Source organism: Grus americana, chromosome Z (assembly GCF_028858705.1).
Source record: "Grus americana isolate bGruAme1 chromosome Z, bGruAme1.mat, whole genome shotgun sequence".
NCBI lineage: Eukaryota > Metazoa > Chordata > Aves > Gruiformes > Gruidae > Grus > Grus americana.
This window is the reverse complement of record NC_072891.1, coordinates 26,260,741-26,272,996: the sequence shown is the minus strand read 5'-3', so window position 1 is coordinate 26,272,996 and position 12,256 is coordinate 26,260,741. Positions and strand designations below refer to the sequence as shown.

The window sequence follows — 12,256 nt, the reverse complement described above, 5'->3', positions numbered from 1 at the left end:
CTTTCCAATAATACATTTTAAATAAGATTTGACTAAGAGTGAGAGTAACATCAAGAAAAAGGGATCTTTGCCCATTTTGTCTGGTTGGGTCTCCCCACAGAAAATGCAGCTGCTGTTATTCTGTGTAACTTTTCTTTTCTTTCTTAGGTAAGGATTGTATTGTCTGAGCTTTGCAACACAAACTGTTAATATATTTTAATAGGAAGAATGCTACCTCATTATGTCCACATTTTAGCAATAAGTTCTTCACTGTAAAGCCTATCTGGTGGTCAAATCCACCTGAACGTCTGCACCACAGCAATTTTAACACAAGGTTGTAATTTAAATAATTTTATCAACAATTACTATTACCATCTATTCACAAGCCTGGAGCACAGGTTAGAACTCACCCCCTTCCAAAGGAGAAGCTTAAATGAGGTGACAGGCAAAGCAAAAGTCTCCCTCTGTTCAAAGACATATGACAAGCCTGTGCTTGACTGGAAAAATTCTGAAGCAAAGCAGTTTTGTCAGCAACCGCCAATTTCTTGAACTGAAAGCACTTTGCTAAAAGCACCAGTTTTAATTACTCTTCATGCGTTTTGTCCAGCCAGTTATGGCACACACAGTTACAGTCCATTGGAAATTGTTGTTCTTCCCTATCATTTGTCTGGGACTTCAAGATCCTTGTCTGCAAGTCAGTCTAGGTACAGGACAGCCCCAACAACCTGCCATTTTCCCACATTTTGGAAGCTCAAGGAATTCTTGCTACTCTTCCACCTCCCCAGGTTAGATGTAGCCTGCCAAATTTCTCCCCTCTCAGATGAATATGAGCCTTGTTCCTGGAACTACTAACAGCCTCCAGTTGCACAGGTCCAGCACAGGTCTGAAAGGACCCTTTGCAATTTGCAGGATTTGGCTAACTGTAATTGCCACACCTTATTTCGTATAGGTGAGTACAGCATACAAAACGAAATTAAAAGGTCTGCCTGCCATGTTTGCTACTTGACCTTTCTCTTCTTGTCAGCATATTCATGAAACCTGTTTCATCTCCTTGATATTTTTCTGAGTTAACTGATACTAACAAAAGTAATACAGCTTCATCAAAGACATCTTCCCTCCATACATGTGCTAATCTTGCCTTCACTTTGCACAAAAATGTGTCCTAAGCTATGACGACAAATTCATACAGATAAAGGTGAATAGTTTATACAATATATAAAGAGCTACATGTGAAAAGAGGAGAGAAATAAAAATATTGTATACTTGTTTTCATAATGCAGCCTTCAACTTTGCTTGCTTTATTCCTCCCTCAAACACTGTCATTCCTTCTCCTACTGTGCAGTAATTTCTGGTTTGTGCGATGACCTCTGCAAAATTTACAGTGAAGGGAACAGGACCCAGCCCCTCCTGTGTGAAAGTGGGAGCAGATCTCTAATTGCACGTAAGGATCTTGAATCTATGTTCAGTTTTCTTTAAGTGCAGGGATGAGGAAGGTGTTCATCTTTGTTATATGTTGAAACTACCACATGGTTTCTTTAAATTACAGGTTTGATGTCCAGTTTCTGTCAACTTAAATACAAGAGGGACTAAAGTGTCATGCTACGGAAAAGGTCCTGAAACAGATGAGGTGGCATGAAATGAAGAGTGAAAGCTGGCAAACATGTCATAAGGTTAGATGACTCTTCCTGCAACAATACCCTTTGCAGAAGAAAAATGGCTGCAAAGGAAAGAATTCCCCAATGGAGGAGCCCTGTGTGCTTTAAAGTAATCACTAATTTCTGTCTCAAAGATTAACCTAAAACCCCAACAATAAACTTACTTGTTTTACTTGAAAATGAGCGAACACAGTCACCGGTATTTGCACCTCAAGGATCCTAGCCATTTGCCTTGACTTACCCGCTTATGAAGACGTTCTGCTTCCTCCTGATATGCAGCAAGTTGTTGTTTCCATTGTTTTACATTGGCAGTGGACTCCAGCAGGGCTGCTGTTAGCTTAGCGTTATTACCCTTGAGAGTGGCCAGTTCTGCCTCCCAATGCTTGCTGATTGTCGAACTGCACAGACAGAATGAGAATGGTCAGAGCCCTCAAATCTCTTCCTTTTTTATTTCTTCCTTAAAATGTCTTGTAATTTTTTTTTTCCAACATATCCAGGAAAAATAGAATTATACAAAAATCCTATGACTGAATGTCCAAATGAGAATTCAAATGCTCATCAAAACTATAAATTAAAAAAATATTGGAAAACAACCTCTACCCTCCCAGTTCAATAGAGTATTTTTTTAAATAAAATGTTAAGGATGGTGAAATCTACAACAATTTCCCAAAAGCAACAGCATGTAATTCTAGAATATGTATATGATTAGTCATTATTTTAATATATATGTACTGAGTGAATGTGCTTTTTTAATCTACTATTTTATGAAATATTTTGTAGAAAAAGATTTGTCACCAACTTGAGTAAAAAGAACTAATGTAATGCTTTGGAACTACAGCTTAGTTGTTTTAATGCAAGCCTTCTATCCCTGAAATATACTTTCTTTATTAAATTTAATTTATACTTGCAAATTCAAATATCTTGAATTTCAACACCATACTACTATTAATATGCCTTTCCTCAATAATATCAGCAAAGAGACTAAAGATCAAGGAGCATAGAGATACTGCTTTATTACAAAGAGGAAGCCGATATTGGGGTTTGATGAAGCAGCCTGTGTAGGAACAATCCTTGCCTACAGTTTAGTTATTCTTGGAGCAAACACAGGGCTTTAATTTTCACAGGTGATTAGTTTGCCATCATCCAAAGACCCTATCTTTGCGCTCAGTATGCAAGGGAAAAACATCTCTGACACATCAAGTGAATGTATTAGTATGCAAATAGCTCATTAATGTTTACTTGTATAATGCTAACAGCATATAAGGTGCACACCTACATGGAAAATACAAAAAATAATTCATTTTGTCTAACTGGCTTACTATTAAAGGCATCATTGAAAAACAAACATTTGTAACTCTAGCTAAAATGATTTTGTATATAGGTTTGTGATTAATGAGGAATTATTATAATCTTATAATAAATATATTTAATGCTTAATTATAAATTATCACTATTTTGCATGTAAGTTAATTTCAACTTTGTACATATGAACAATTAAACACTCTGCCACAATTTTGTCCACAGAGTTTCTTCCATTCATGCATATGCACAGCCCATCCCACCAAGGCATCTTTAAAAAACATGATGACTCCTGTAAATACTTCTTAGATCTTCAAAATCAACCAGCCACCAAGGAATGTTCATTACCAATTCAGATCACATCTACTGTTTCACTAAAACATGATGCTTGATTCTTCCACGCTCCAGCATTTCCTTCCAAATACGCTGCTTCATTCCCTTGAACAGGAATACAAGTTCCTTCAGAACAGCAATAGAGGTTCTTTCAAATTGCTCTAGCATTTTGATGAACTATTCAACTAATTAGAAGTTCACCACTGGAAATTTTAAATCTTAAATGACTAAACTAAAATAATGATAATCCTACATCAGGGAACACTGACTCATATACTAAAGAAGATGAGAACAAATTTCTCTAACTATGTCTACTCTTCCATTTCTCTAATCAGATTTACTTTTCACTTACAGTAGCACAGCAGATCAACAAATTCTGTAAAAAACACGCTAAAAATATCTAGTTTATTATCATATTCATAACTCTTCCTTGATGTTCTGATCTGGCAAACAAATACCCATTCCAGACATTTCATGCAAGTGAGTAGTTCTGTTTAGTATTCCTGCTATGGCAGGACTAGTAGCAAATTGTGTGTGTGTGACACCTATACACGTTTTACAAAATGTGCCTTACTACTGATCTTTCCCCACAGAAGAAATATACACAAAAGATTTTATTTTGATGTAATGCTTTGTATTGTATTTGATTTTGTACTGACATAAAAGCTTTGTATGCGGGACAGTTACATGATGAGAACTGTTTGATCACTTAATATCCTAATTTAATATGCAACCAGGGAAGTGAATGGATTTTTTTCAGTGTAGTAATTTGTATGCCCACAATAATATAAAGTAAACTTCTAAGCCATGCAGATCCCAGAAGACTGACTCTCAGGCAGTGCTGAGTAATAATGTGAGGGGGATACGTGGCATGTTTCACCTTCACCTCTACCCAGAGCCCTTATTATCCTGCAAAGACAACACTCAGGAGCTCTTAAGTTCTTGCTTGTATACTGGAATGTCACCATTAAATATGAAGCACGTATTTTCTACTACTGCTATGGCTGCCCTGGTTCAAAAGCTAGAAGGTTTCTTTGGAGCTGGTTATTTTTAAATTGGTTGTTTTCAAGGAATGCACCAGTATTATTTCTCAATCATCCTTTTTATCCCTAGGAGATCTACATAGTGGGCATGAACACATCTTTTGTAATGCAGATGTTATTCGTTTGTAGCATATATTGGTTTTTTCTACAAATAATTTCTACTGTATCTTCTACAGATTGTACTATGGCTCCATAAAATAGAAACATATTACTTAAATTAGTCTAGTTTTGTATCTGATAATACACAATGACTTCCCAACTATTTAGATTTATCCTGCTTCTTCTTACAAAACTCCACATTCTCTGATATAAACACAACCATGTGATGGATATCATACCAGGAAACACAGAAACAGATACATGAATTTTTTGTTTCATAAAATCGTAATTTGATTAAAATAGCCCATAACCAATCCTGGCAGTGCTGACTTACTTTTTAAAAATACTTTCTTGACAAACTAAAAAAGAAAAGAAAAAGATAAAATTATGCTTTGTGGATTATTTTGGTTAAAACTGGATTTATTTGGATTTAGATTAATTATTTTAGGACCAGAGAAAAGCACACCTACAGTAAGCTGTTCTCAGGCTAGGCTAAGAGCATCTGCATTGATTCACATTTATTAACACTTCCAGAGGAAATGCTGAGAACGGTATGATTCAGACACAATGAGAGTTCTCCCTCAGAAGAGAAGATGCTGGGGCTAACACCCAGGAGAGGGAACACACAGATCCAGAAGCTGAAGGATGCATGTGGAAAATTCAAAGGGCTCCCAACAAGTGCTAGAGCCCGTGGCCAGAATTTTGATGGTGGAACAGTTGCACCACAGTCCCTCAGAATAGGTATGGGAGGGCTCCACATACTCTTTCTCTCTTAAACCTTTTACTTAATTCCTTTTGAAAGGCTTTTTGCTAAAAGGAATTGATTTTGCCCTTGATGCATTAGATTCTGTCATATGAAATACACACACAGCTCTATCAGGTTGTCTTAACAGTTATAAATATCTAAACCAGACCCAAATCACTCCTCATGTGTTCCAAAATTATTTGCTCTAGGAAGCACATGAAATACAAACACTTAGTATGTGATCAAAGCGATACCAACTGCAAGGCAATTTCTACCAGAAAACCTTTCAGTTTTGCACTGTGGTGCAAGAGCAAAGCTGTATGTATGCACTGGGGGACACGGGCATACACGTTTGCAGTACTGTGGTGTGAGAACGCAACCTACGTACACGCTTTGTTTTGTTCTGAAAGCCAGCCATCCATTTGCTGGCAGTGTCACAATTTTGACAGTTATTTCTTCAGACCTGTCAGAATTAACATCACTGACTGCCTGGCATGCTCAAAGTTTCGAGACAGTCCTTCGAAAAAAAGAGATGTCCTTAACACTCCTGCTTGTTGCCTGTTTCTCAGCATGAAAAGCTCCACCAAACTTTTAAAAATATCCCAACAGAGAATAAAGCCTGGTCATTTCCCTCATGAAACTTCTGAATATCTGAAAATCAGAGAACAAGCTGTTTTGCATATATCACTACATTAGTGCCAAATACAAGAAGGAGAATGGGCCTGTAATGGATAACAGCAAAATAAGAGTTTTATTGGCTCAACTGATGATGCTATATATATATATATAAAAAAAATGCTTTCATAACAAAAGTTTAGGTCTGATTGCACAGAAAATTATCTTTACAATAACAACTGTTCACGGGATCGTAAGCACTTGTTAGCAAGCCAAAGGTCAAACTCTCCTGAATTTCCGGTCTTTGGTGCTGGCCCCGGTATTTGGTACGTGTGTAACATCAGACATGGCCACAGTCAGAACACCGCATGGTGCTCCACTGTCAAGGCAAAGGATTCAAAGTCAGATATTTAACATCTATGGCATCCAGTAATTTGATCACTACCACAAAACACTCCTGGAACAACTGCTGGCTGGTATCATACAGCTTAACTGTGACACCACCCCCCCCCCTGAAAATTAAAGTAGGAGTCAATGATCTTCCATACTTTTAGGCATTCTGACCAATTAACATCAGGCCGATCTCCTTCTCATTGGGGATTAGTTACAACCCCAGTAAGTCACTGAGGAATAGCTTTGCTATCTGTCCATCTGTGACCTGAATAGAGTGCCAGAGGCTATAAATGCATGATTATCTTTCTCTGCAAAGTAGGTCACTTAAGGAAAATTAATCCGAGAAGCTCCAGTCACCACGTTTAGCCAGTTGGAGAAGGCTTGCAAAGGCAGGGGGCGGGAAGCATACATTAATGAGTTGCATTCAGAAAGAAGTTATTTTGAGAGATGCATTCATGAAACAAAGAAACAAAAGCAGTTCAAATCAAGAGATGTTTTCTGCTTTTTGAATCAGTATTGCTTGTTCATTGTTTGCTGAGTTGTATGCAGTACCAACACTAAAAAAACATGGTTTAAGCTTTATTTCAGATTTATGAAATAAAATGTGTGCAGAGTTCTGCTTTATTAATATTTTATGGGGTTTAATATTGGATTCATTGCATATAATTAATTAATTTTAAAATTGGATATCTTACTATAGCGTAGTCATGGTTTCAAAGAACTACAGTTACTCAAGAGCATGTAAATTCTTTTCTTCAGGTGGCACTGTGATCTGCACTGCAGGTGTACGGTGAGCAGTGCTGTCCTGGGAAAGCAGAAATGAGGAGGAATTCAGCTGAGTAGAGAATGGAGTAGTTTCACTACAAAATTTGGCATCTGATATAGTAACTAAATCCATAAGACTTGACAAATATGAACAGAGCAGAGTCCCTGTAGCTGCTGCCCAGATTATAAATAGTGGCATGCGCTGGAAGCAGCCCAGGAGTCTGGTGGAGTGAGCATTACCAATCAGTGGGAGAGGTACGTCGACCAGCTGGTAACAACACATCAACTGTGCTGCCAGCAAGGGGTGATCCTTTCTGACAGCCTTGCTGGTGAGCCTTTCGGAGCAGCTCTTTGTGCTGAAGGAAGCAAAAGGTGATTGTGAATTATTTGGTTCCGTTACAGTAGTATCCCAGAGCTCTAGTGAACTCAAGTAGCATACCTTCTTCTCTTTGGAAGTGTAACACAAGTGTGTGGGTTTATGTAAAACTCCCTGGTGCATTTGGGAAGGAATTCTGCACAAGGTCCTTATGAAATCCTCCCTATGAAATAAGCGTCAGATAATGCTGAGGTCCCAGGCTGGAAGGGTGAATCTCTGCAATGGGCTATGCTTGCTATTGCCCACATTGGAATGATGTGACTGTCCTATTAGATGGAGATGTTTACTCTGCTGGCACAGAGGGTGAGCGCAGCATCCCTCAAGGTATTCCTAATAGCTCACAAGGACCCTCCTCTCATTCATGCTGAGAATGAGAGTTAAGCTCCTCACTTCATGTCCTGATTTAGAAAAAATTTTAAACAGTTTGGAAATTTCACCCCTTTTCAGAGATTTCAAAAGGCATCTTCTGTGACCATCTATTAAATGTATAAAATTACTTCATGATAGAAAGGATTTAGAGTTTGTCCTGCTGCTAGTCCAAAGTACAATATGATCAGTAACGATACGGAAATTTCTCCCTCTCCCTTGAAAACTCAAAGCAAAATTGGAAACAGAAAGGGGTTTTGATCATTTATTTAATTATACCTAACAATGAGTCCTAGAATGAGTGGGAAGCTGAGGAGTGAGCAGTGGAGCAGATCTGGTCCTATCTCACTATTCCAGGAAGAGGCAAGAAAGAAGTTTTGAGTTGTTCTGCCATTTTAGTCTTCATAAAAAGCTGTCTGCTTATACAGGCCCAGTAGATTCAGCCACTCAAAAGACTCCGAACTTAAGTGCATTAGGGACAGATTCATCTACAGTGCAGTTAATAATCAAAGACCAGAAAAATGAGGAAAGCTACGGTAAGAATGACAGCTTTTGTAAGAAGAAAACATGAGAAACAAACCAAAATTGCCTCTTTACAGCTGCTGCTTATTGTCTTATCTATAGCTGTGATTAACTGGACACAAACAAAAGGAAGTGCTATTTGATAAACTGGAATTTATTAAAAAAGGGTAAATCCTCTCAAAGTTATAATCAAGAGATAATTACCAGGAAAATGCTTTGAGTTAAATATTTTGAGTGAGGCCAATGAAAAACTAATTAATATTCAGAGAGATTCTTATCCTTAATTAGAGTATTCAAAAGAATTTTCAGCAAAAGAGGATAGCTCCCCTGGGGAGAAAAGCAGGAACATTAACAGAGCATGAAAGATCTATTCTTCCCTTTGGGATAAGGAATGTCTACATGATCTCAGTGGAGTTACATCAGCACAAAACCAGGGAAACATAGTCGTGAATCAGCTCTTTAGAGTGGTTAAATGACAAATTTGATCATAGCAAAAAAGAAGGAGGCCCTTGAAGCACATCATACTTTAAGTGAGGTGACTAATAACAAAGCCACACAGACCTACTCGAAAGTGAGAAAGGCAGCTGAACTGCTGAAATCAGCAGGTGAGAGCATGACTTTTCTGAGAATTTATCATTCTCTACAAATGTTGAAAGTTTATCCCAATCCAGGATATATTGTCTTGTTTTGTTCTGTTTTGCACACCCATTTGCTCAACTAAGTTACAATATGCTTGAACTCCCAAGTTCTCTATCAGTGTGGAAGACAGATATGCAGAAGCATTTTTCTGCAAATTTGGGCAGAGGGGTGCTTGTGGGGCTGTTAGAGATGTCTCTTTCAAGGTGTTTCAAATATAATCTTTCACTTTTGTTTAACCTTTCAGTTTGACTGTGCTCTCGGATTCTGAATCACCCAAAGTACCCGTGCAGCCCATTGACAGAAGAGTTGCCTTTCCAGTTCTGTTGCAGGCAGTCCTGTTCTTAGGCATCTCTTGTGCTATGCTTTATCAGCTCACTGGGGAAGGGTCAACATCTTTGCAGACTTGACAGATGAAGATGGCCAAAAAGGTTGAGTAATGGTATGGACTCTTTCCGCTATATAGCAGACCACTATGCAATGCAAATTGGTGGCTGTACCCTATTTAGGTGCACCACCTAAATCTATGTTCTGTATTTTATAATACAGCCCTCATTCACCACAGGGCCCATAGAAACCACCACAACGCACACCGCCTTTCAATATGGAAGCTTATCACTGAGGAATAGACTGGATATTAAATTCTTTTTAAGGAAGGACAATTTCACAGAAATATCCTCTATGGTAACCCAGCATGGTATTCCTGCAGATGACAACAAATCCACAGAAAAAAATTCCCAAGTATGGTGGTGTTCACTGCTTATTGAAACACTAAGAGACAACAGCAACAGAAGAGCTCCTGAAAGGCGCTCCATGGGATGCAGAAGATTGGGTGTTAACACAAAATTAATGCCTCAGCTATGATCCTTATCAATCAGGGACTTAGATTCCAGTCCTGACCCACATTGAAGTGGGGAACAAAGAGAAGAGTCACTCTTCTCCACAAGAAACAAGGAAGTTTCCAAGCTTCTTGTATCGTCTGCTAGTGTACACTGGATGTGTTTACACAGGTGACATTTAAACTCTGTTTCTCATTAAACTCACACTGTTAAGAACTGGTTTATGCATATCTTTTGTACACTGTATCACAATGCAAAAGACTTGTATTTAACCTGAATCATCTCAGCAGCACTATGAAAATCCCTGATTTCTCTGAAGAGACTCAACTTTTATTTTCATTTTATTCTTTTAAAAAGATCTCATTTTTGTCTTAATCATTTAATTTTACATAGTAACAAGACACTAGGTTATCTCTTCATGAAGGCCATGGAGCATAAACCAAAATCAGTAACCATCTTATAACTTTTAGCCCTTTGCAATAACAAGCATAGCTAATTGACTTCTAGCTTTTTTTTTTGCACTAAACATTAACATCTTGTAGACCTAACTTTTATCACATATTCTGAAAAATTAAAAAAAATTTGCCCTTGCTCCCTTACTGAAATTGCTTATCAGTATCACTGCAAGTATTTTATTCTCATGCCTGTGAGACCTTGCAGACCTAAAATGTTGTCATGTACTCTGAAAAAGTGAAAAAAAAAATATTTGCCCTTGTTCCTTTACTGAAATTCCTTACTGGTAACACTGGAAGTAGTTTATTCTCATCCCTGTAACGTATCTCCTATTTTCCACAACTGATACCCAATAAGGTTTTTTAATGCATTCAACACTAGCTGTAATTCCTTGCTGTTGCTATGGTGCTTAATACTTCAAATATTCCAACAAAACTACATTTACAAAACCAACCTAAGTTATTTAGGAACTTACATCCCATTTTCTAAAATGACTAGGTACTTGGCTGCAAAGAAAGTCAAATTGACTTGGGCTCCTGTGGCACTTAATCAATTTTTGAAAGCAATTAGGTGTGGTTAACGGCAAGTCAGATACCAGGACACAGTGACCCTCACACTAAAATGATGGGAATTATGACCACTTTCATTCTGTAACTCATTTCTACACACAAGAATTTAAAGCCATTTAACTGTAAATTCACACTTTGAATTAGTATGGATTAATTTTGCTAAGGCCCCTGACTAGACAAAACACTGTGTTTCAAAAATCCTACCTCTATCAGTAATTTGAGCGTGCATTGAACCAATCTGCACTCTGTCAGCAATGTAACAAAAGAAAAGACAGTATTTGACTGCCCCGCACTTCTCTCACCTGGGCTCTCATTTATTGAGTGCTGCTCTAATTTTATGAGTTTCACTGAACTGTGCTCTCAATTACACCTTGGTGAGTTTGAGAAACTTCCCTAGCTTCACCACAAAACTGCTGTGGTACTAAGGACAAGGAACAACTTGTTCTCCCATTGACTACATCTCTGCCATTAAGTAAAACAGGGCCAAAAAGCCATGAGCTTCTGAAGGTCATATGGACTGGGGAGTTCTACCTTCTGCAAACTGCCCTGGTCCGTGTCAGCTGGTCAGACCGATCCCGAGCACAGTTTGCACATAGTCAGGTTTAGCGCCCTTCCATCTCTACAGTCCTCCAAGGCTTTACGTGATCTGCAACCCTCCCATGCCCGTCTGAAACACCTGTGGGCATGCAATGTACATCCATGCTTTTGTGCAAGGAGAGTACCACTCTGGTGGGTGGCAATGCAGCCCTCAAATCATTACACATATGTGGAACTGGAAAAGGACTCCATACAAAACAGTAACTGTGTCTTACAGTCGCAAGGACTGCATGGGCACAGAATAGATCCAGCGTCATTGCTGCAACATGTGGAAATGGTTCAGCCCACATCCCTCAGTGCCAAGGCCCGTTTGTTGAGCCATACGGATGCAGCCCACAAGGCTGTTGCAGCTACAGTCAGTTCTGCGCAGCTCAGTAAAGATTCTCAGCTTTGCAACAACAGAGTGAAAACAGTAAAAGCTGCATTCTGAGCAACTGCAGCCACGTGCTGAGCAGTGAGGTGGCTAAAGGGAGCTCTCCCAACCCTGTAAATGTGACCACACACAAGGGGTGGAGATTCTCAGCACAAGCCTCTGCCCGCATTTCTAGGTGTTGTGCCTCTGCTGAAGACAACAGCTGTTATGAGCGGCTGAATGTGAAAGATTTGCAAGTGCCTATTTCAGATCTTAGCTGAACCTTCTGTTAGATGCCACAGGATAGCTCAGCCTCTAAGACCCATTAATGCTGGTTCCCGTCTTACTTTCACAGCAAACACTGAACTCAGCAGAACAATCATTACAGCTGCAGGGCCTCACAACTCCACTACCAGCAACAGAAAGACATTCTATAGAATGACCTACAGAAATACTTATATGTGATTAGGCTGTTGCATAAAGATTCTGAATTATGACTATTTGGCCTCCACCCAGCTAGTGCATTAGCTTATCTCACAATGTCGAAGAATAACTACTGGTGCAATTACAATTGCCAGTTTGTTTATCCCAGTAAATACAATGACATGCAATAATCACAC

The 12,256-nt window shown here is 38.7% G+C and overlaps 1 protein-coding gene across 2 annotated transcripts in view; it reads right to left on the bottom strand.

Moving 5' to 3' along the window:
* HOMER1 (homer scaffold protein 1) overlaps positions 1-12,256 on the bottom strand; it is a 93,917-nt gene that overhangs the window by 21,210 nt on the left and 60,451 nt on the right. For both annotated transcript variants that reach the window (XM_054808844.1, XM_054808843.1), the window contains one exon: positions 1,876-2,032. In XM_054808844.1, coding sequence (XP_054664819.1) covers positions 1,876-2,032 — 157 coding nt within the window. The remainder of the gene's footprint in view (positions 1-1,875; positions 2,033-12,256) is intronic.